Below are 25,193 nucleotides of genomic sequence, written 5' to 3' on the forward strand. Positions count from 1 at the left end.
GTTCCACATAAATGAATTTCCCAGACAATGAAAGCTTATCTTTTTACGGCCGCTGTTATTATTTTCATGGTTGTTATTACTACCATCTCCCACTGAAACGGCACATTACAGCTTCCTGGCACATCCCCACACATCCCTCACTGGGAGCTCCTCCTGGGAGGAGCAGTGCTGTTCCCATTGCTTAGATGGGAACACTGAGTTTCAGGGAACTGGCCCAAGCTCAGGTAATCAATAAGTGGAGGACCTAGGATCAGCCATACACACTCTCGCTGAGGCTCCAGTGTTCTAGCTTTTTCCCTAGAATGGTTCCTTATCCTGCTTTGTCTCCTGGGCACTGCCCATTGTGAGACAGCAGTGTCCCTGTGCTTCCTGAGGGCCACGGGCCACTGTCATAGAAACCGCCTACTAGTTCCTCTGCCTCCACCCCCAGAAGCCTTTCCAGCTCCTGTCTTTCAGCAAATTCTAACACTGGAGGTGATTTAAGTTTTTCAAGGCAGGGCTTACACCGAAATCTCCAGGTAGAGGTGTACATGAGTATGTGTGTGCACTTCGTGGTTTCCACTCTTGGGTGAGACCTGGGGCTGGGCACCCAGGAGTATTGACTGGCAGATGCCAGGACAGCTATGGGCACTGGCATCAGGCATAGTCAGCACAGACCCACAGGTGTGCACAGCGTCTGTGCTCTTATCCGGTCAGAAGAACCTCAAGTTCCTATCTTGCAGGTGGCCCTTCCCTCAGAGGACCGGCTTTACTTCCCCCCCTTGAAATCTCACCAGGGACTTAGAATTCCCGTCTGCCTCATAAAGAGCAGAAAGCCAGCTGCTAAAGATACAGGAAGATGAGAGACAGAGGGTGAGGAGGCCCATCAATAAAGGGGGACAGAGCCAATTCTGGGTCACACCAGACGATATTTTTCTGCCTCTAAAGGGGTAGGTGGGGCTGTTGGGATGAATTGAGAAAATGTGGAAGAGGACAAAAAATTGACCTAGGATTTCACGCATGTGCCTGTGTGCGCCTGAATGTGCATGTCTCTGTGAATGCCTGCCCGCTGGCTCGTATGTATGTGTGAACGTGGTGTGTGTGAGTACATGCTTGTGTCTGTACACAGAGGCATGCATGTTTGTGTGTCATGTATGTGTGTATGCGTGTGTGTGTGTGTGTGTGCATGTATCTATGTGGCTGACAGGAAGTTAGGGTTTGTGGTGAGTGGACGTGGTCTGGGACCCCACCTTGAGCTCTGCACATGTCATGTAACTATAGGAAAGGACATGATGAGTCAGTGGCCTTGGGGCCCATCTGTGCAGCAGAGAGGGGACAGGACTCACTGCAGGAACAAGAGGGTAGTGAGGCCTCATGGGCAGGCAGGGAATATTGGCAGGTGCCTCTTTGCAGATTGAAGTAGCTGGATGCTCATTGGAACCTGGTTGGAACTGGTTGCTGTGGTGATGTCTGTGGTGGGGGTGGGGAGGTGGGGGCCAAGCCAAGAGGTGGAGGGAAGGGGGAGGGAGCTCAAGGAGGTGTTAATGAAAGCAAAGGGGAGTTGCAGACCCGTGTCAGGGCCAAAGCAGGCAGGTGGCAGAAATGGCTTGTTGGCCACACAAAGGGAGCGGTGGGAGACTGGAGAGGCACAATGCCCAGAGAAGAAGCTGATGAAGCGTGTTTGTAGCATGGAGACAGGAACAGGGAGGGATGGCTGTCCATTCCCCCCAATCACAGCTCATCTGCTGGCTGCCCACACAGGGCTCCAAAGACTGGGGTAGGAGGGGGAAATGCAGGACACTCACCCCTTCTTCAGCTTCAGCAAATTCCAACCAGATTTAGGGACTCAGGGCCCATGCGTAGTGGCCATGAGGGGCTGCAGCCGCCATAGCTACTGATGAAGTTTTGGCTGGGAGCACTGGAATCCCCTAGCTGAATTTTTTTCAGTTCTGCCCAGGGCTCAGTGAGTATACAGAGCACTACAGATGGTTAATGAAGAGGAAAATAGTGACCGCTACAAGGAGCATTTGCTTAGACTTTCATAGCTTGAAAAACACATTTCCCTCCCCGCAACAATATTAGGAGAGAGACAACGATTTTCCTTTCTAAAATATTAACATTTTGCAGAGCAGGAAAATGAAGCTCAGAGAGGTTAAGTGACTGACAAAGGTCACAGAGCAAGTTGGCGTGTTTGTATTAGAAGCCAGGTCTTCTCACTCCAAACCTCTTGTCTTATTCTACTTCCTTCAAGGCAACCTCAGGTCTTTTGGATGCCCATTTCCGCATTTCCCCTTCTTTCTTTCGAGCACAGATCCCACTTGGCCAGCTCTTGAGGGACTCTGACAAATGTATTTCCCTCTCTGTTTCCAGGGTAGCAGTGAGAAAAAAGAAGAAAGGAAGAGTAATTAGCAAAACTCTTCTCCTCCTCTGCCTCCTCCTCCTCCTCTTCCTCCTCCTCATCCTCCTCCATATGCTCCTCCAACAGTCATTTTTAAAATTCTTTTAATGTTTGTTTATTTTTGAGAGAGAGAGAGACAGAGAGACAGAGAGATAGAGTGCAAGCAGGGGTGGTGCAGAGAGAGAGGGAGACACAGAATTCGAAGCAGGCTCCAGGATCTGAGCTGTCAACACAGAGCCTGACGCGGGGCTTGAACTCACAAACTACGAGGTCATGACCTGAGCCAAAGCTGGACACTTAACCGACTGACCCACCCAGGTGACCCTCCATATGCTCATCCAAATGACCCACCCAGCTCCAAGTGACCCAGCCACACAGGGCTCCCAGACTGCTGAACCCGCCCCTCCAGCAGCTGTCCATGGTGCTGATGTGTCCTTGTCTCAAGAAAGAGGCAAAGAGCAAGGGGCTACCCCAGTCTCCATCAGGTACTCTCGTCCTTCCCATCCTCCCTTTTCCATTCTTCTCTAGATCTTTTAGATCCTTCCCTCCTCCATCTCTCTTATTCTCCTCCCTCCTCTTTTTTTACTCCCTCCTCATCTCCTCTTCTCTCTCACACCATAGACTTCCAGAATGAAAAGATGCCTCCAGGGTTACAAGCCTAGCCTCTCCCATCAGCCATTTACTAGCTGTGTGATGGCGATCAAGTAATATAAACCTCTCTTAGCTCCACTGTCCACAGTTTAAAAACAGATGGTGATGCCTACTTGAGGGGTTGTGGTGGCGATTTGTTGGAATAATGACTCAGGAGCACCCATCCCCATGTCTTGCACACAGCAGGTGCTCACTAAGGAGCATTTCCATGATTATTTCTAAGTCATTGATGTTCTCAGAGTTCATCCTGAAGTTCATGCATTTTTTGACAAAATGTAGTCTCTTTAGAGGGAGTTTTCTAAGTGGTGCATTATTCTTAGTGTTAGACTAATTTTCATGTCCTTGAAGATATTTTATTGATATTGGAAGATTTCTTGAGCAAATCACTTTTCCTTACTGAGACTCAGTTACCCCATTCACAACATGTGGGAGATAAGCCCTCCCCTTCCTGCCTGAGCTGCTGGTGAGAATGTCTTTGACTAAGGGAAGCGGCCTTATTCCTAGGAAGAGGTACTATTCCTGCTTGCGTGCATATCTCTGTGCCAGCTCATGTGTGTCTGTTGTGATGGGAGCTCCATACTGTGTGTGTCCATCTCTGGGCTGGGAGTTTCTGGACCACTGGACAGAATTGCATCTTTGGATCCCAACAGTACCTAGCACGGACACTTGCCCTGCACAGGAGCTCAAACAGTGCTTTTAAAGTTGTGTACATGTGTGTGTCCCACACATGTGTTGGTTCCTCAGCATGGCCCCTGCTCCCTGCTCTCAGCAATGTCTCACCTCCCACTGGCTCACCTCACCAGGGGTGACGCTGGTCCACTAAGCCCTGTTTTGACCTTGAGCTCATTTTTTCTCTCTTCAGATATGGTCCTCAAGGTGATGGACAATAAAAATAAAGAAGAGCTATTGTCCTATCAAATCCCCATCAAATACCTGAGTCTCTTCCACCCCTACCACTTTGAGCTGGTGAAGGTAAGTCAGGGCCCTGGGTGCTGGGCCCATGTGGGCCTGGAACAGGTAGAGGAAGAACAGATGGTAACCACCCTCATGTGCCCAGCTATTCTCTCAGAGCCTCCCATGCTCACCGTACAGTAAGATAAGTCTTGGGTCGTATGAGACTCAGGAAGCACAGCTCCTGACAGGTAGACATGAACGATTTCCATGAGAAATTTGGAATTCTCCAAACTCATCTCTGTAAAACAGCCCAATAGCATAGAACATCTACTACATGAAATGAATACACCAATTAAAGATATATTCTGATTTCATGTATGTTAAAAGTGGGAATATATCTAAAAATCAAAGAAATACAGTATTTTCATAGTACCTACTGTGTTTCAGGTCCTGGGCTAGACACCATCTTTAATCATCAAGGTGAATTCTGTTTTGCACACATAGGACTGGGACCCAGAGAGAGGAATCCTCTCAACCTGGGTGAGAGAGCAAGTGAGTAGCAGAGTGGAGGGTGAGCCCAGGTCACGCTGTCTCTCAAGTCCGTTCTTTCTGTGCGGCCTCCACACACTGCTTTAGCAGGAAGAAGTCCCAGGAGAGTTGGGGTGTGGGAAAGAAAGTGCTCCCTGGAGTGCACCCCTCTTGTAGGGAACTTGACATGAGCCTGGAGAGGGGAGCCTCAGGGACCTCAGTCCATGGTCTGAACTTCCCAGACTAGCTCCCCTGCCCACTCCCTCTCCCCCATGCCAATTGGTGGAAGGAAGGACTCACTCTTTGATTGCATGCTAGGCACTGGGCCAGAGATGAACAGAAGCATACTTTCCCCTCAGTGTGCACTCCAGACCCTATTATGGTTTGGCGGAAAGAACAATGTGACGCAAGATTGTCTGGGTTTCTATCCCAGGTCTGCCTCTTGCTAACAATATATCCATAGCAGCCGCTTAACCCCCTAGGCCTCTACTTCTCATTGGCAAAATAGAGACACTGAGCATGGCCATTTGGACAACTGAATGCAACGATGAACATAAAGCCTCTAGTGAGGTACCTGGCACATTGTGGGTGCTCAGTTCAGGTCAGTTCCCCTCCTTTCCTCCCTCCCTGCTTCCCACCAGGTCCTGCGTTGATCCTCTTTCCAAGCACCACCTCAACCATGGCCTAGGGTCTTTACCTTCCTTATGCCCCTTCCCTAAGCCTGGATGAGATACCTGGGGCAGGCAGGGCCAGGAAGGCCCAGAGAGATTCATGACTCACCTGGAAGACAGTGCTTTAGCTGTGATTCTGTGATCATCACCCAGGCCTCCTGGCTCTCTGTCCACTTACAACCCAGGCCTTGTTATCACATCTTTACAGAGAGAGCAGGCAGGCAGTGGTCCTTGTGAGGGCGATGAAATATTCAAATAGAAAAGGGAAGATTTATTATATTGATCTTGGAAGGGCTCGCAGGGACCATGAGCTTTAATTATCAACTCGGAGCCCCGGTGGAGCAATGCCAAGTGATTGTGTGCAGAGGGCTGGATTTATGGCCAGGGTCTGCCCCTTAGTCACTCTCCTTCTTGTGTGTCTTCTTCCCTTGCCCTGTCCCCAGCCCACCCAGTCAGGGAAAGCTGAGGAAGCCACTGCCAAGACCCAACTGTATGTGACCATCGTTCGGAAAGGCAGTTTCTTCCACCGCGACATCGGCAGCAACCACACTGCTCTGGAGGTACCAGGACTGGAGCAGGGGGTGGGGGGTGAAGGGGCAAGCTTGGAGCAGACCCCAGGCCCTCTCCTTGGCCACCTCTGGTTAGTCTGACTTTGTGGGGCGGGGAGGGGTGTCTGGGGAAGAAATTAAGAAGGAAGAATGCAACAAGGCCTTCCAAGAATAGCCAAAGTACTTTGAAGAACCCACCCTGGGATGACGGGGATGATGGGTTAGGGATGGAGATGAAAATGACACCTAACCTTTTCCAGCACTTCCCAGGCATACAGTCCTGCTCTGCTCCACACATACCAAGCAGGGAGGATGGAGAAAGGGAGGCTCCCAAAGCCTTATGTCTGTTTGAATCTCATGGGGGGTGGGGAGGAAAAGACCCCCCACCTTGGCCCACATTCCCTTCCTGTTTCTCTCCTTTTCTGTCCCACTTGGAGTAGGGACCCCTGACCCACAACCCCCAAAATTTTAGGGCCTCCCCCTCTTCTTTGAGTCCTATTTCTGAAGAGGTTTGGCTGGCCTTCCAATTAGGCATTCATTCATTCATTCATTCATTCATTCAATAACTGCTTACGGAGCCTCCTCCAGGCTTGGCTCAACTTAGACCTAGCTGGCACACATAATGCCCCAACCTTCTATTTCTCAGCTTTTCAGCAGCTTCAGAAAGTTGGGCAATGCTCTAGAAAGATGTCCAGGGACCTATCCCCGCTCCCTTTCCCCTACAGCCTTCAAACTTCCCAGAGATGACAGACTTAAGTAGTGTTGGCCTGAGTATGAGAGGGGGATCCGAGAAGGCCCAAGCTCTGGGCTTCCCCTGCCCCAACGTGGCTGATCTGACCCACCCCACGACACTATAAGCCTGGCAGGACAAAAGTGTTCTTTAGTCCCATTTCACAGCTGGGGACACCGAGACTTGGAGAGTCTGGTATGGAAGTCCAGAGCTCCTGACTCACATCTCTGCTTCCCCACAGCCACCTTGCATGCCAGTGTATATCAGACCTGTAGGCTCCCCCTGTTCTAATCTCCCTCCCTTTTCCATCATGTTCTTTCCTGGGATCTGCCAGCAGTACACACACACACACACACACACACACACACACACACACACAGAATAAGGAAGAGTGGTAACAGCTTGGCCTTGCTGTTCCCAGGCCCCACCCCACAGGGAGAAGACCGTACCTTTAAAGACCTGGCAGAGGGGCGCCTGGGTGGCACAGTCGGTTAAGCGTCCGACTTCAGCCAGGTCACGATCTCGCGGTCCCTGAGTTCAAGCCCCGCGTCAGGCTCTGGGCTGATGGCTCAGAGCCTGGAGCCTGTTTCCGATTCTGTGTCTCCCTCTCTCTCTGCCCCTCCCCCGTTCATGCTCTGTCTCTCTCTGTCCCAAAGAAAATAAATAAACGTTGAAAAAAAATAAAATAAAATAAATAAAATAAAAAAAAATAAAGACCTGGCAGAACCCTTGCCTGTGGGAGTGGGGGGTTCCCACTGAGGATCTGCCCCACTCCCACCCCAGCCTCCAGACTTACCTAGGAGAGTCTCAAGCACCCCACCTACTCCGCGGCCCCAGCGCAGATAGATGCCCCCCTTCCAGTCCTGATAGCAGACTGGAGAGCACAGTGGGAAGAGAAATTGCTTCTTTTACTCACTGGCTGTCATGAGCATGTGCACCTGGGCAGCTCTCTCATTCACACCTGAGCATATAGCACTGAACGGGTGTAAATTAGCCAGCAACCCCTACCTCTCAGAGGCCTGCTCTCGGCCGCTACACCTGTTAGAGTCCCTGTGTGCACGAGGGCCTGACACCTCTGCAGTGGACTCGCTCAGCCCAGACTCCCACCCCCACCTGAAGTTTGAAATGCCCGCATCAGATTCAGTCCTTTGAATGTGGGGAAGGGATTCAGTCTCCAGGGGCCCCAGTGAGCACTGAAAGGCCCTGAGCACTATCTTAAGGCCTTATCAGCTCACAGCTGTGTGGAGTTGCTAGCCACCTGCTAAGATGGGTCCTGGCACAGGGTCCTAGGAGAGAGTGCCCAGGGAGGAGGAAAGAGGATCCAGAACAAGCCCTTACTCTCAGGCACTCTCCTCCCATTGAAGGTCAGAACTGGGAGGACCAGAGACAGTCTAGTCCAACCCCTCAGGGTATGAGCTGGGATACTAAGGTCCGGCATGGAGCAGGGACTCGCCATGGTGACATAGTGACTCAGCTGTTGTGAGTGGGCCCTCAGCTGTGTTCACAGCCCCTTCTTTTTCCTGCTCTTCTTCCCATGTAATTAGGGCCCCCATCCACCTTCCAAGACCAGCTCAAGCCCAGCCCTCCCACCCTGCTGAGGTCACTTCCTGGCTCCTGCCCTGCCCTCCCAGGTCTCAGTGATTCTGTTTCTCTCGTGCTCAGAAACACAATCAGCCTCTCCCTCCCCATCCTCTACTTTTCTCCTTCCTAAATGGTGCTCATTTATTCCCCAAACACATACTGGGCTCCTACTCTGTATCACATGCATTTGCTAACAGCTGGCTATACAGCAGTGAATGAGGTAGACATGATCCCTGCCTCTGTGGAGACTAGGTTCTAGTCAAATGGACACAATGTGAGCAAGAAAGAATTAGAACAAACACAGGCTATGATGAGTGCTAGAGAAGAGACAATCCAGGGGCTAAGAGAATGGGGTGGGCTACTTTAGTAAGGTCACAGAAGGCCTCCAGAAGGTGGTGACATTTAAGCTCTAAAGGAAGAGAAGGAGTCAGCCACTGAGTCACTGGGGGTGGGGGTGGGGAATCTAGGCAGAGGGATCAGCGTATGCAAAGACTCCGAGGCAGAAACAAGTGAGTATGCTGGAGGTGTGAGACAAAAGAGGCTAGAGCCAAGGACTGAGGGATTGGTGGAAATGTGGGCTGAGGGCAGACAGGCCACACATGCAGGCCTTGACCATGATGGTTAGAATTATAGAATTCATTCTAAGGGCAGTGGGAGGAGGGTCATCTCTGGGTCTCAAGCAGGAGAAATAACATGATCCCATTTATTTTTACAAAAGTGGTTTTTGCCATCATGTGTCAAATTGCCTGAGAAAGGGGATGGATTGGGGGCCAGAATAGAAGCAGAGGCCACTGATGGGGGTCAGAGAAGTAGAAGAAGCCACAGGAATCACAGCTGGGGAGAGTTGGGGTGAGGACTGAGGGGCTAGTGGGAACCCATTTGGTGGGTAAGGGGTGAGGGCCAGTAGCCAGATCAGGAATTTCTTGGGTTGGCAATAGAGGTATGGGGAGGACAGAATCTGTGTCTTCTCCCCCTGCCTTCCCAATGCCTAGCCCAGCGTCTGAAGGAGAGTAGCCTTGAGCAGAGAACCGAATGAGGCAGATGGAGGCAAAGATGATCTCATTACTGGGGAGAAAGATGGTAGATGGGTTGGCCTTGTTTCTGAGAGGGCCCTAGGCCACCCAAGGCTCACTTGCCTCCTCTCTTCCCCAGGTCTTTCTCCGGGGAATCAACGAGGCCCTGGTCAACAACTCTGACCCCATGGTGGTCATTGCCAGGGTGGTTCCCAACTACAGTGATTTTAAGTGAGTGGGGCCCACACTCACTTAAGGAGGGTGGGGAGGGCAGAGGACAGAGGAGGGGAAAGGCTATCATTGCCACATGATTCCAGGAGGCCTAGAAACCTACCCTCCCCAAGGCCCTTTAAACCTTCCCACTGGGTCTGAGGTCCCAGGAAGGTGCTCTCAGCCCCTGGAGAGGGGTGGCTCAGAACTCTCTGGAGAGCAGGCTGCAGGGCAGGCCAACATGTGGAGGAGGAGAGGAGGTCCTCAGCCCCTCCCAACCTGATGCGGTGGGTATGGGATGGGGAGGCAGAGCTCTCTGCCTCTGTCACTGCCTCTGGTGGCCCAACAAGACTCAGCCAAACCATCTGTTGAGTTCTGATGACCTGTGAATACCCCTTGCTTGTTGGAGAAATGAAGATGACTGATTCACTCATTCCCAGCCCTCCTAAAGAGCTCAGCACATGCACACACCCTGAATCCTGCCCTTACAGCCTCCGTGCTCCCCACCTTAAGCCTAAACCTTGGGGGTGGGTCACTCTGACAAGGACTTCCAAAGGTGAGGCATTTTAAAGATGGGCCAGCTGAGGCATTGAGATGTGGCCAAGGCCACAGTGAGCCATGGGGAAAGGAACCTGGGAGTTGCAGCCTATCTCCTGACCAAGGTGAGTTTTCCCAAGGCTTGGGCCAGCAATCAGGAGGACCATCCATCCCCTGTCCTGGTGTCCAAGCCACTGCAGCCTCCTCCTCTCTCACATCAGTCCAGAGTCCGTCCAAGCGGGACTCCATGGCTTCCAGGCTTGGGCAGAGAGTCAAGAGCACTGGGCATCTGTAGCACTCATGGGCTGACCCCTGTCTCCTTGCCTCCCCAGGGTCAATCAAATGAAGCAGGACCCAGCCTTCGTGGGGCTGCCCATCACCCCACTCCCCTTCCCAATCCCGTCTCTTCTGCACTTGGATGTTCCTCAGGTCAGCCAGAACGGGTGTCCTCAGGTATGGCTCCTTCCCCCACACACCCTGTCACTGGCTCAGACCTCTAGTGTCTCACCCACGTGTCCATTCATTCATTCCTTCAGTCAGCGATTCCCTTGACTATTAAGGAGTTTATTGAACCCAGCCATGTACCCAGAGCCATGCCTGTCTGTGCTGGGGAGGAGCTGCCCTCGGGGCACTCTTTGTCCGCAGAAGATAGGCATTGCACATAGGAAAAGGTCAAACATCAACACAAGATAATATGTAATCTAATAACAAACCAGGAGGGACTGTCAGAGCTGTAAAAATCAGAGAAGACACAAACGGACAAATATTATCTGATGCCACTTATATGAGGTTCCTAGAGTAGGCAAATTCATAGAAACAGAAAGTAGAATGGTGGTTGCCAGGGGGAACAATAGAGTATTATTGTTCAATAGGTACAGAGTTTCTATTTGGGATGATGAGAAAGTTCTGGAAATAGATAGTAGTGATGGTTATGCAACACTGTGAATTTACTTAATGCCACTGAACTGTACACCTAAAAATGGTTCAAATGGGACGGTTTATTTGTGTATATTTCACCACAATAAAAAAAAATTTTTTTTTTTATTTGGAGGCCATACGGATATGAAGCCTGGGTGATTAGAGTGGGTATCCAGACACAAGGCTCTTGAGTTTTCAATAGGGGAGGGTTGTTGCAGGGCAGTAGAGAATAAGAGTGTGAGAATAGGGATGGGACACACAGGGCATGAAGCACATCATGTCTGGAGAGGAGGGTGGTGTATTTGAATATGTTGGGGAGGGATGTGCAGACTGTGGCTGGGCTCCAGGCAATGGCCAGTTCAGTCTCTTCCCATAGTCTCTACTTCAGCGGGAGCTTGCCCCACATGGTGATCCCCACATTCCTGGGCCTTGAAGAAGACCGGGGTGCCTGGGAAGTCCTTCCTGTTGTCTGCCCACCACAGTTCATGTCTGGCAGGGCAAATACAGAATGAGGCACCCCTTTGGAGCCCCAGCCTTCACTTAAAGGCAAGGACATTTGAAGGCTCAGACACAGGCAAGAGTGATGGTGTCAGGGAGGGGTGGGATGAAGGGGGACCCTGGGGACAGAGGCTTCAAACCCAAACCAATCCTCGGCCTGATTTCCCCAGAGTCATCTCACACATGGCCCTGCATTTGCCCAGAAAATTATGAACCAATCAGCAGGCGGTCCCAAGGGGCAGGAAGCACTGGCTGCTTTAATGAGGGAGCCCCCTCCCATCCCTGGACCCTCTCTGGCTGCCTTTGCTAATGAATCTTTGTGGGGGGGGGGGGGAGGTGCCCCTAGCTCCAAAGACTTGCCTCCTGTGCCCCATGCATGTGTGGGACTCAAGGCCAGGGTTCCAGTAATGGCAGGACACTTGTTCACTAGGCAACATGGTAGTTGGGTCAGGTTGAGAACTCACAGAGGTGCCCACGTACCAGCAGTGAAAGGACAGGGACAGGCCTCTGTGGTACAAGGTAGGGGTGGGCAGAGCCCTACCTCAAAGGGGCACCAGTCAGCAGCTTATACACACCCCTGCCGCAGCCCCTTTCTGAGTTGAGAGGTGGTGGTTGGACCAGGTAATTTCTAGGACCTGCCTCTCTGACATCTTCAGTTGCTGTGACTTCCCACCAGCTGCCCACCAAGCCAAAGCACCATGGGCAGAGATTTGAGAGCCTGGCACACCTGAGTTCGACCCCCACCCCCACCCCACTCTGTGACTTACCAGCTGCATGAGCTCAATTTCTCCAATTCCAGATTCCTACCTTTACTGGGCTGTTAGGAGAGATTAAAGGAGTAACCTGTGCATGGCGCCCAAGCCCAGGATGGAAGGAAGCTCAGTGGACCCCATCCCTTTCAGAGCTGCCCCTCCTAGTGTCCAGTGCCTCCCGAGGCCAGCCTGGCCATTGCCCTTGTTACATTTGGCTACAAGTAACAGAAACCTCATGGACTTAAGCTCTAAGGATATTTATTGTTACAATTGTCAAGGGGTCCCCATGTAGGATGCTGCCAGAATTGGTTGATGCACCACTTAGCAATGTCCTCAGGACTCAGGAGCTTTCCACCATCCCTGGATTGCCATCTTCAGGTGGCTAACAGCTCATGGAGGCAAAATACTCGGGGTACCCCAGACATGACCAAGACCAGAGAAAGAAGGAGCCTCCTCTCCTTCTCACCTGTGGCTTTTAAGTAGCGTTGGAAACCTCCCACCCGCAGCCCCTCCGCAGACCTCCTTTCTCGTCTCATTGGCCAGAATTGGGTCACATGCACTTCTCTCACAGCCAATCACTGAGGAGGGGTGTGGCATCATCGCCTTGCTGTAGCCAAAGTGCACAGATGAGGTGCAGGGTGGCCGCCTGGACCAAAGCAGTTTCTGTTGGCTAGGAGGGAGGAAGGGGAATGGTTGAGGGGTAGGCGGCTCTTAGAGTCTGCTTCACCCCTCTCGGAGCCTGGTGATGACGGCAAAACTGGTGAGTGAAGAGATAGGTGGACCCGTAGGGCTGACCTGACTCTACCGGAGGGACACGAAATAGGGTGGGACTTAGGAATTATTCCTCCCCTGCACCCCGAACCTTTGGGGTAGGGCCATTGGCCAGCAGGCTGCTCCTGTCATCTCCTCCTGTCTCAGCTCCCATGGCCAGTCGGTACCCAAGCTCTCATGGGGCCCCTTTCCAACCCGCAGACCTTGCCCTAGTGCTGGCCGCGTCTTCTCTTGGCGTGACCCACCGCAGCAGCCTCCACTTGGGCCCATCTCATTCAGCGTGTGAGAAGCAGCCAGGGCAATGCCTCCCCCAGATCGAGGCTCTTCCCCTGGATCCCTGACTCCTTCACTGACAGGACAAAGCCCTCGCTGGCCACCAGGTACACAAGGCCTCGTCCCCTACAGCCTCCTGTTTCACTGTTACAACCCGCACAGGCTTTCTGTAGTCACTCTGGATGCCCAGCTCTTCTCCACGTTCGTGCTGTCCTCTCTGGCCTCCCAACTCTGCTGTGCTCAGCCTAGAATGGTCTTCCTCCCTCAGATCCTCCTTTACCCCGTTCAGAAGTCATCACTTTCTCCTCTGACATCCCAGCTTCCAGAACTCACAACTTGCTTAGGCCTCTGCATAGATCATAGGAGTGTGTGTGTGTGTGTGTGTGTGTGTGTGTGTGTGTGTCCTATCACCTAGGAAGACGGTGAACTCCAGAGCGGACAGGGTCTGACTCTAGGTCACCTGTAGGCCCTGAGCACCCCTGAGGTATAGAGCATGCAGGAGCCCCCAGTCAGCATTTGCTGAGTTCAACTGAACTTTCACCTCGATATCAAAGTATCCATTATCTCCTTCAGCCTTCACAACAGTCTTCCAAGGCATCGAGCATAAGACAGTTCCCAGTGGACAGTGACAGCTCGGTTCCAGTGAGGGGAAGGGACTTCCGGAGGTCTTGCAGCAAGGTTGAGGCAGACCTGCGCCCAGAGCTAAGGCGTCCTGACTCCCTTGAGGCCCTTCAGCATCAGCCACTGTCAACTACTCTTTCTGGAATGGGCAGAGCAGACAGTGGCAGGTGTGGGTGTGGATGTGGTGGGCCCAGGGGGGATGGAAGGAGGGCCCATGGGCCCATGTAATGAAGGCTCTGTCCCTAGGGAAGGCAGGTCTGCCTCAGTGGCAAGGGGTTAATGGCTTTGCTGAAGATTACAGCCGAGGGTTAATCACATCCCTTAATTCCACAGCCTGCTATGGCCTTTCCCATTAGCATCTGTGGTCAATGGCTTCCCCACCCCATGCCCTGCCCACTCCATACGTGCATGTGCATGCACACACACACGCGTGCCACTGACACCTTCACCAGGGCCTTGGCATCAGACTGTGAATGTGATTAATCCTTGATTCCTTGCCCCTCCCCCTCACTCCGTTCATACACAGGAGAAGCTGGACCCTGTCTCCCCAGTTGTGGGTCTGAAGGGATCTTTCCTGGAGGACTCATCCTGGGAAACCATTCAGGGAAAGAACTGTCCTTACTGAGCAGTCAGACACTATTTCTTGCTTAGTAGGTTCCATTTAGACACATTAGTAGGCCCCAGAGAGGACAGCTAGCATCCATTAAATACCCCTCTTCCCCACCCCCCACCGCCGGGTGGGAAGCAGGGGTGGAGGCAGCAGGGGACCGAGTCACAGGTCCTTCTTGAGTGTCCCAGGGCCTGGCAGATGATCCAGGCTATGGGGAAGGCCCTCTGGCACTCAAGAGAACAGGGTGGCTCTGGGATGGGCATGGTTTGGGGATCAATCCTGAAAGATCACTCCCAAGCCCCACAGAGCCTGAAAGCAGCTTCTCTAACCTGGCCCCAGGGCCAAGTGGCTGTCCCCAAGCTCCCTCCAGAGCCTGTTCTCAGGAACACTCCCATCGCCCCAGTCACTGCCCCTGTGTTCAGGACCCCTAGCCCCAAAGTGACTGCAGCTCATGTCTCCAGGGGCAGGGGCCAAGGCAGACACAGCTGAGCCTCAGGCCGGGCCTCAAAGAACCAGAGCAGGCACATTAGTGTGACAGGCATCAGGGCCCTGCCACCACGGGGGGAGTGGACCCACACTGATATTTCGAGGTCCTGCATCAATAACTCCCGGAGCCAGCAGTGCATTTGTGCTGACCTTTCTGAGCACTGACTGATTCCCGCAGGGGAGCAGGAGGTGGGAGCGGCCGCCACTGTTGCTGACAGCCCCTGGCTGGGGACAGAGGCAAGGCAGCCTGCCGGGGGTCCGCACCAATGACCCCAGCCCCTCCCTGTGTTGGGACCATGCAGGGCTGCCTGCTGGGTGTTCCAGGCTGATGCCCCTGTGTTCCATTCCCCACTCCCCGTTTTCCAGCCTTTGCAGATGCCAGGACTCCTCTACCTGGAGTCCCTCCTCATTCCAGGTGTCGTCCACCCTTGCCACGCTTGCTGCCACACGGACCTTTTTCTTGGGCTGTTTTCCCAGCCGGAAGCCCCTCCTCCTTCCCTTCACCCTGCCATATTTTACTTCAGAGCCTTCCTCTGGTCCTTCGTCCCGCAAGACAACTCTGCTGACCACCTTCAGGAATGTCTCATCTAGCCCCTTATTCTGCGGCCATAGTCAATGCTGTCTTGTCTCATTGTTTAAATAGTACTCGTGTGTGCTCTAGCTGCGGACTTAGTATGCTATGAAGTCCCCCAGATGCCCGTTGGCATGCCCTGCAGACACACCAAGGCTCAGGCATCTGCAGACCTGCCGTAGCGTCTGCAAAGGCCTGGGGAACCTGTGTGGGGCAGAGAGGGACTGGTGACAAGGGTAGAGGCCATGTCTAATTTGGCATCTCTGATACCACCACAGCCCTGGGTGTGAATACTAGTGCGACTTTTCAGGAAACTAGTTTACCAGCGATCAGTCAAATGCCTTAAACGGCACATCCTTTAACTCAGGGTCTCCATTTTGGGCACTCAGGAGACAATTTGAGATACAGAGATACATGTCAAAGAATATTCAATGCAGTGAGAGTCTAGGAAAACATGGGAAGGGAGAAGCCAGGGTGCTTGGACGTGAGAAAATGTCCTGCAGCTATGAAAATCGTGGATTACAGGGTTACCTGTGACTCTGGATATGCTCAGGTTTTCATGGTGAGTGAAAACCATAAGATGTTAGGATGGCAATTATATACAAAATAGGCTTCAGAAAAAAAAACTAGAAAGAAATGCACAGGCTTAGGATAGTTGTCTTTAGTGTGTAGGAATTTAGCGTTTTTCTTTTTAATCTTTTTATTCTTCTGTATTTTCCAAAATTCATGCCTTACACGTATGCTGCTTTGGTAATTGGGACAAACGTTTGTGACATATATAGACACACATAGATGGGTATATCTGGACATCCTTCATTTAGGAGAAGCTGTGGGCTCACCACCCACTCCCACTGCCTCCTTTCAGCTGTCCAAGCCTGGGGGACCCCCGGAGCTGCCCTCATGGAATCAGTCCTTCCTCTTCCAAGGCCGAGACGGAGCCACCAACTTCTCGGAAGACACAGCCCTGGTGCTGGAGTTCTACCCCTCGACTTCCAGTGAGTGCGCTTGCCAGGCCAGGGCAGCCGTGCATCAGGACATATGATGAAGGGGTGCTCAGACCACCTGCCTCTGCCCCCTGCAGGGGTGGGTTAAGGGGACCCAGTTCCTAGTGCATGCAGACAGGTAGAGGAGCACGTGGCAGCCTTCCTTGTCCTTGTTCCATGGCACGGGCCAGGATACATGGGTCCTATTCCTGTATTAGATCCATGCATTTTTATTGAACCCCTGTCCCCTCCCCATGTACCTGTCAGCGAGGAGGGAGGGATCCCCCAGGGCTCACAGACTACAGGAGAAACAGTTCAGAGACCAGATGATCCAAGCCTGAGTTCCACCTTCAGAGGGTAAAGCCCCCAAGGGCAGAGACAAGGGAGATCCATGTACACACCCCAAAACCCAGAATACGTTTGGAGTTTGGCCTGGAACTCAGGAAGCCCTAAAGAGCAGAGGAGGAGGATCCTTGTGCAGGGCAAGGCCGGGAGACAGGAAAGAGGCTGGCAGTGAGGGATGGGAGAACTAGATGTCGGGTACCAACAGATCGGGCGCCTGGTGGGGCCTCAGATGCTGGGATCCGAGGAGCCTGGGGTGGGGGCTCTGGTGGGAGTCCCAGCTGGTCCTCCCTCTACAGTGAAAGGCAGTGAGCCGTGGACCCTCAGCAAGCCCCTGGGCATCTCCGTGTTGCCGCTAAAGAACCGTTTGTACCGCAAGATGCTGACAGGGAAAGGTCTGAATGGGCTGCACGTGGAGAGGCTCCCCATCACCGTGAGTCCCCAACCCTGGACGGAGCTCATGATGGGTGGCCTGCTCCCACCCCTCTGCACCCTGCTCCACCTTGCCACACTAGCACAAGTGAATCTGGCTTCTCCAGCAGCTTCCACCAGGGCCCCTACCAGGGAAGCCAACCACTGTCATGTGTAAGGAGCTCCCCTGAGCTCCCCTGAGCTCCTGCCCCAGCAACACAAGCAGAAGTACAGGGAGCCCCCACGGGATGGTGGCAAGAGCTCAATCCTTTAACCAGCCTGGGTTTAAATACTGACTTGCCCTAGTTCTCACTGTGCAACCTGGGGCAAGTGTCTTCGCCTTTCTGAACCTCAAAGTGCCGATCTCTAAAATGGGAACAACATGCCCATATAGGATCTCTCTGTATGACAAAAGAGCCAAGGGCCCAGGCTCTAGAGCCTGACTCTCTGGATCCAAATTCCAATTCCACCCCTTAACAGATTACATCACCATGGGAAAATTAAAGTTCCGGTGCCTCAGTTTCCTTATCTGTAAAATGGGTTCATAGTAATAGAATTTTTCTCCTAGGGTGGCTGTGAGATTTTTTTGAAGCAAAAGTATTTAGAAAGTAGAGTATTTAGAACAGAATAAATTCTCATTAAGAATTAATACACGATTACATCATTGTTTATTTGTATGCCACCTTTTCCCCTGAAATACTTCTGGCCATTCTGACATAATAGACCCCAATAAATGGGAGTTTCCCTACTCTGCCAGGAAACAGGTCTGGAAGTGCCAGTCGGGTCTACAGTGGAGTTGGGAAGCGAGGTTTGAGGCAGGGAGGGTGAGTGGAGGCAGGGACCAGCTCCCACCTCCCTCTCAGGCCCCGAGCAGAGCCCCTAGCAGGCACCTTCTTGGGCAGTCCAGAGCACTGGGCAGAGCAGAGGCAGAAGCTGTCTTGGCCAGCATGGGCTGACTGCTCCCCTCTCCTCCCCTAGGACACCAAGCTGAAAACCATAAATGGTGAGGCCCCCACAGTGGATATCTCCTTCCAGCTGCTTTCCTCTGAGGTAAGGCTGCAGCACATGGGAAGGTCAGGGCCTGGCAGCCGTATGCCAGCTCGTGGAGCCCCACAGTGGGTTCCAACCTCCTTCACAATTGCTGGCCTTGTTCAGGGGCTGGGGCCAGGGGCTTCTGGGAGGAGGAGACAGCTGCTTTGGGTAGAAATATCTGAGGGGGATTTGAGGCTCTGGAAAACAAGATAGAAAGCTGAGATTAGGAAGAAAAGAATTGAAAGCAGAGGGCCACCCAGATCTGGGAGTCAGTCTCTAACCCAGCCCAAGCCAAGCTGCGCTCATTGGGATCAAGGTTCTACCAGGGTGAAGTAGGATTTTGGCTGCTGTTGCTGTGGAACAAACTAGCACCTTAAAACAGCACCCATTTATGAGCTCACATTTCTGTGGGTAGGCAATCTGATACAGCATGGCTGAAATCAAGACGTTGGCGAGGTCACATTCCGTTCTGGAAGCTCTAGGGAAGAATGTGCTTCCGAGCTCATTTAGGTGGTCATCAGAATCCAGTTCCCTGCCGTTGTAGGACCAAAGTCCCTGTTTCCTTGCTGGCTATATCCCAAGGGGCCTCTCGGCTGCTGAAGGCCACCTGCATTCCTTCTCACAATGGGCCCCTCCATCTTTAAGCCAGCAGGCATGTCAAATCCCCCTTACACTTCTAAACTCTCTGGCTTTCTCCTTTGTCAGCAGCCAGAGAAAACCCTCTGCTTTTAAAGGGGCTCATGTGATTAGGGCAGGCCCACTCTGATAATGTCCCCATCTTAAGGTCAACTGTGCCATGTAACATAATCACAGGGGTCAGAGCTCATCATAGACATGGGTCCTGGGGATTAGGGTGTGGAATCTTGAGGGCCCGTTTTTGGAATCCTGCCTGCCACAGCTGGGTTGAGCCAAGTGGAAAGATACCACTGGCTGAGCCCTGCCTGATGGATGGGATCTCTTCCTCTCGTCAGCCCTCCCTGGACTCAGAGTCCAGGTTGGACCCTGGTCATCTGGCCCCAGGGCACCGGCCCCTCCTGGAATTCTTCCACTTTTTAGTCGGTAGTGCTGGGACAGGCACGAAGCCGGGATATGGGCAGTTCAGGACCATGAACCCAGGAAATACTGGCAGGAGCTGATGTCTGGGTCAGCCCACTCCTTCCAGCGTCCCATACCAGGAAAAATAGCCAGAAGCACTGGGGCAATACTTGGCCCTGTGCCTTATGCATGGAGAACACAGGAATTCCATGGTGAGGGGTAAGAGGTATAGTCTGGGAATGCAGTCACCTGCAGTTGTGTCCCTGCAAGACCTCTGGTGAGTACCTGGAACCTCCCATTAGCACTTCCCCTTCTGGAATGTTCTGCATTGTCTCCTAATTCCTCTAATTCCTGGTGAAAGAGAGTTTGTTAGATACAGCCAGACAGCCCTCACCAACACCAAACACCAAACCACATGTAGGACCAGGAAGGTACTGAGAGGGGAAGACGCAGAAGCAATGAAAGACCCCAGGAAAGAAGAAGGGTACTTAAAGAAAATGTCACAGATTTCCCAGATTGGAGCTCAACACTCCACGGCCTCTTCTCGGGGTCTAGAGTCTGTCAGTGGCCACTGCCTGTCCCCTCCTCACCTCGCCCTGCCTCCTGTCCCTTTACTGGGCACCTGTGTCCAGAGGACCGAAAGGAGCATCAAGTGCCCCTGGTCAGGCCACTGGGGGACCCAGGCAGGCAACAGGCAGGTGGACGGGACACTTCCCCAGTTGCCCAGGGGCTAGGCACAAAGGTCTCAGTAATGAATTATTCACTGGAGCTGTGCTAAGTGCAGAATTAATCCCTTTCCTTCCAGCTGGCGGCCTCACTAAATTATCCCTCCAAGTCATGCGGGAAAACGCTGCCGAATTCATTTAGCTGCTGAGTGTTTTGATCTGGGCCTTGTGATTTTAGCTTCCCCTTCCCCCAGCCCCCCTCCCCCTGGAGGCGGGTAGAAAACCTTTCAGTAATGGATTTCCGAGAAGAAAGGAAAAGAAAGGGATCGAGATTGGGTGTGTACCAGGAAAATAGTACGAGAGGAAATTCAGATTCTGCGGCCAAGTGCTCACACACACAGTTGCACACGTGCACACTCTCTCCCACCATCACATTCAAATACCCGCATGCAGAGAACACATGTGCACAAACATGCACACACACACACTGCTTTGCAAAGGTGCACACATTTAATGTATATATACATGCTCACACACACATGCGACTTGACACACAGACGTTTTTCACACCCACATTGGCATACAAAGAAGCTAAATCTCTTTGTGGCTAAACTGTTTCTTGGTGAAACTATCTGTGAATTGGCCAATAACTGACTCACTTTGATTCTAGAATCTTGAACTCCAAATTTGGGGGTTGACTGCTCATGTAGTGGACCCGGCATAAGGTTCTTGCAACCATCCATTCATACTTTTATTCCGCGTGTATTTGACGAAGCCTAGAATTTAGGCTGCCCTTGTGGATTGCAATGCGGAGAGGGAGGGGCCGGCAGCCATGGAGCCCATCTGCCTTGAATTCTCCCTCATCAGGCTTGAACACAGCTCTCTGCTAGAGAGCCATGAGCCCTTTTGGCATCCTTCTCCCTAAGGGGTAATGGGAGGATGTTGAGAATTGATGAACAGGTGGATGGCATTGCAGCCAAGTCCAGAGGGCCCATCCCCAACTCCATCACTCACCATCACCTTCACTCTTCTTGCCCCATTGTCCTCCGTGCAACTGCAAATGTTTATTGGACACCTGCTACGTAGCAGATACTGTCCTGGTTTTAGCGATCTTACACAGAGGACAATGAGAAAAAGGCCCTGTCCTCATAAAGCTTGCATTTTTAGAGGACAGGGAGTGTGGACCAGACAATGAGCCAGTCAGTTCATGAGCAGACATCACCTCCTCGTAAGGGGCCTGATGAAACCCAGCGAGGTGATGTAATAGCAAACACTTGACAGGTTCTGAATTCCTTCGATCTTATTGTTCCACCTGAGATGGTGTCTGCAAATCCATGGTGGGAGGTACCTGGCCTTCACATTTGCATTCTAGCCTGTGGGACCAGAAACATTGCTTCTTCCCCCATTGAAATCAAACACAGCTCAAAGCTCCACAAGCCACTGCCTGAAGCCTGGGATCTTAGAGTCCTGTGGACACTCAGATGCGGGGGGGCTTGGGATAATGGGCTTCTTGGGGCCCCTCATCCTTGTGGCTAACAATTCCATCTGAGGGGCACATGATCAGATGTGCTACTGAAAAGCGATGCTTCAGGAGAAGTGAATATGCATGCCTTATCTGGGTACCTCCCTCCTGAGGATACATCCTCTCTCTCACAAGCCTCTTTCTCATGAGACTGGTCATCCGGGTTAATTGAGGTTTTGGTGAACACCATCTCCCCACACCCACTGCTTCCACTTCACCCCTTCTCAGCGTTCTGGGGAACAAGAACATTGTGGAATTTCCAAATAGGCAGAGACCACAGAGGTGTCTCTTAGTCTCACCCCCTGGACAGGATTCTCCTTGACAACATCCACCACAGGTGGTCTTACTCGTGCTCTGCCATGACAGGAAGCTCACTACCACCAGAAGCACCCTGCCCCATGGCTCAGTGGCCACAACAGATAGAACTGATCGCCCCACATTGAGCCTACCCTCTCTCTTTGCCCAGGCTCCTGGCTCCGCCACTTGGAGCTGCAGTGAAGCCCTGGCCAGCCTCCTGTACCGGTTCTGGGGACACTGGCGCATGGTCAGCCATTCAGCATGCCGGCTGGCAGACCAGCTGACAAAAACCCTGCAGTTTCTGTAAATGGCAAGATGGAGTGGCCTCCTGGTTTGGGATATTATTGTGTTTGAAGTGGTTCTGTTGGTGATGGGTTAAGCTTTTTCCCTCTGATGGGACTTCTCTACAGGCACCTGCTGCTTACAGTGATCTGCTTTAAGCTGGAGTTGTGTGTATAGTACATGAATAACTACACATAGGTTCACAAAAACTGAAAAAGAATGTACACCTGCATATACACAGCAGACTTCTCTTTATTGCACATTCGGTGGGGGTTGGCCTTGGAGGTCCATTCGGCTCTAAGAATCCAGGAGCCCGTGGCTACTCCACATACACATATATGAATAACCCCTTGCTCTCCTCCATTCCCCCTCTGATGTTGGCCTCTGCTCTTTGAAGAGTGTGATCTGGTCCCTCAGGAATCTGTGCTTCTCCAGGCTAAACAGTCTGCCTCTTTTAATGAACTGGTTTCAAGATCCCACCGCAGTTTTGGTGCCCTCCAGCTTGCAGGCAACCTCTTTGAAGTGAGGCCCACACCTGACCAGGTCTCCTAGGTTGACCCGTGCGGATTGGAGCCCAGCATGCACACGATAGGTGCTCATTGTGTCAGTCCCTGCCTCCTTGCATGGAAATGTGCCTCCTGCAAGCTTTGAGTGTTTGGCAACCGTGTGCCCTCTTGAGCTGGAATATGGAATCCAGAGTCTTACCCAGGCAGAGCACCAGGGCACCAGGCAAAAATAGGGCCCCTCACATGGTTGGCTGCCTCCTTCTTAGCCCACAGCCCTGAGAGATGCTGGGAGAACTTGAAATCCACAGGTTTCCTTGGATGTTAGCACAGAGTGAGTGCCTTTGTGGAGAGAAGGAGGTGGCGCCTGCTGCCACCCACTGAGGGAAGAGGCGGCTCCCACAGTCCTGTCTGACCCTCCCCCTTTGCTGTTCTCACAGGGAGAGGTGGGCAGGTCTTCAATGCCATGCATGGACTGCCCTGGTGTTTTCATTCCAATCAGTTACAAAGCTCTCTGGAGACCAGACCAACGTGGGGACAAAGGGCTGTTTGACAAATGTGGAGGGGAGCCCAGAGGACAGGCAAAATCACACTGGCTTTTGATGAATTTTTATAAATTTCTTTGAAGGCCACATATGAAAGCCCTGATCTGGTCCTCTGAGAAGCCCCAATACAAACCTACCTCCATTTCCTCACCAAACGCAGCTGCCTGGAAGGCCCAGTGTTTAGGATGACACAGGAGCCTCCTCGGCTGGTTCCATCCTCTGGAAGGTTGGTTCTGTCCCCACCCCTAAGTCCTCAGCTCTGAAAATGCTACCACATGGATGATGATGGATCCAGAGAAAAAGACCCTTTCCCCTCCCACAACTTCCCAACACCCCTGCCTGCCTTTCCTTCTATCCCAGTTCCCCTACCCAAAGAGTGTACATCCTTAGATCTGGGTTTGAATCCTGGATCTTTCACTTGACCTTTCACCCTGAGTTCCACCTTCTTCATCCATAGAAGGGAGTCATGATCCCTACCAGCCAGGAATATAGTGACAATTGAATGAAGGAGCCTGTGTAAGTGCCCAGCCCAGTGTAGTTGCTGACAAACATGCTGAACTCATCAGAGATGAGGACAGGGCTCCTGGGGGAGGGGAACAATGGAGCCTTGCTAATTCATCACTCGGCGCCCGCCCTTCATGACAGCTGCTCCACCAGATTCACATACATAAGGACATCAGGAGGCCTTGTCAAGTGCTGAAGATAAACATCACCAGCCCCACATTTGGTTTCACAGCAATTTTTCAGGGAATGAAGAAATGGAGAAGAGACAGACAATCATCTCTCTAGAGGCCAGATTTGCTGAAGTCTCCACTACATCCTGCCTTGAGCTGGGGCTGTGGAGGAGGTGGAGAAAGTGAGGACCTGCTTCCTGGCCTGTGAGTGGGCAGGGCTGGACCAAGAGCCATACTGCAGGCTCATACCAAATGCCTCACCAACCACAGGACTCTGTAGCTTTGAGAATGTGAGCCTTTGACCCTCAGCCAGAGATGGAATGCATTGAGTCTGGATATAGGGATGGCTAAGGAAGATGGACATTTGGGCCCTCCTCTGGCCTGCTCTGCTCTCCCATGACCCCAGTGCACAATTGGTGTATTGAAAAGGGGGGAGGGGAGAAGAGAGAGAGAGAGAGAGAGAGAGCAAAACTTCCGGACCAAACCACTCAGAGAGTGGGGGCTGCTCTTGGATTTCTCCCCATCTCAAAGCCAGACTACCATAGCCTAGACCTCTCTTCGGCCAAACCAGATGCACCCCAGTCCACCCAAGGCCATTCAGGCATGAATTCATTAACCATTTTTTACTTGTATTTTTATTTTTGCCTCTTAGTGTTTATTTTTGAGAGAGGGGATAGTGGCAGAGAGAGAAGGAGACAGAGGACCTAAAACACTGGGTCCAGAGAGCACTGACTTCAGAGAGCCTAACACAGGGCTTGATCTCATGAACCGTGAGATCATGACCTGAGTCAAAGTGAGACACTTAACTGACTGAGCCACCCAGGCTCCCCCCTTAGCCATTTTTTAGATCCCTAATCTGTGCCAAGGAGTAAAGGACCCTGACAGATCATTATCACCCATGTTGCTAAGGGTTCTGGTTGAAGTGCATTGCATACAAAGGTCAGAGGAAGAGTCACAGAGAAGAATGGTTTGAACTCTGCCTCAAAGAGTGGCTTGGAAATTGGCAAAGCAAGGGTGTTTCAGGCAGAGAATCACAAGTGCAAAGCCATGGAGGCATGACAGTATCTGAAGCACATGGCACATATGGAGGCTGTTGTGGGAAGCGAGACTGGAGAGTTAGATGGGGCTTACATTGTGGAGGGCCTAGATGCCAGGATATAGAGTTTAGACTTTGCCATAAAGTGGTTCAAAGCTAAGGAAGGTCTTTGGCCAGCAGTAGGATGTGATCTGACCTATATGTTGCACAAAGTCTCTCTAGATGTAAATGAGAGACCAAGGGAAAAGATTAAATGCAAAAAGACCAGGTTTCAAGCTAACAAGAGTGAGCCCACAGACTCTCCAGTCAGCTATAGCTAGGGCTCTATTTAATACTAAAATCCTTGCCAGAATTTTTAAATATCCTTATCATTGGCTCCCCTCCCCTGACCCCCAACTTGCTTTTAGATTAACCTTCTGATACCATTTTCTGGAGAATAAATTATGGCCCCAATGAGGATTAACACTCAGGCCCTTCTTTGCTGGCAGACAGACTCAGAGCTTCAAACCCCACCGCAGCTGCAAGACCATGCGGGATGCCGTAATGAGGCTTGTGATATGCATGGGAGGCAGCAAGCCCTCTTGGAGAGGCCCGTTTTCTGAGCCTCGCCTTCAGCTGAAGAGATA

At 52.0% G+C, this 25,193-nt stretch overlaps 1 protein-coding gene across 1 annotated transcript in view; it reads left to right on the plus strand.

The window, feature by feature from the left end:
- The window catches only part of LOC121041982 (coiled-coil domain-containing protein 33-like), a 72,056-nt gene that overhangs the window by 41,663 nt on the left and 5,200 nt on the right, over positions 1-25,193 (plus strand). Inside the window, 7 exon segments of the mRNA XM_040493249.1 lie at positions 3,889-4,000; positions 5,565-5,681; positions 9,133-9,224; positions 10,073-10,193; positions 16,106-16,235; positions 16,865-16,998; positions 17,955-18,026. Of these exon segments, the coding sequence (XP_040349183.1) occupies positions 3,889-4,000; positions 5,565-5,681; positions 9,133-9,224; positions 10,073-10,193; positions 16,106-16,235; positions 16,865-16,998; positions 17,955-18,026 (778 nt within the window).

This window comes from Herpailurus yagouaroundi, unplaced genomic scaffold (genome assembly GCF_014898765.1).
Source record: "Herpailurus yagouaroundi ecotype Mexico unplaced genomic scaffold, PumYag 184, whole genome shotgun sequence".
NCBI lineage: Eukaryota > Metazoa > Chordata > Mammalia > Carnivora > Felidae > Herpailurus > Herpailurus yagouaroundi.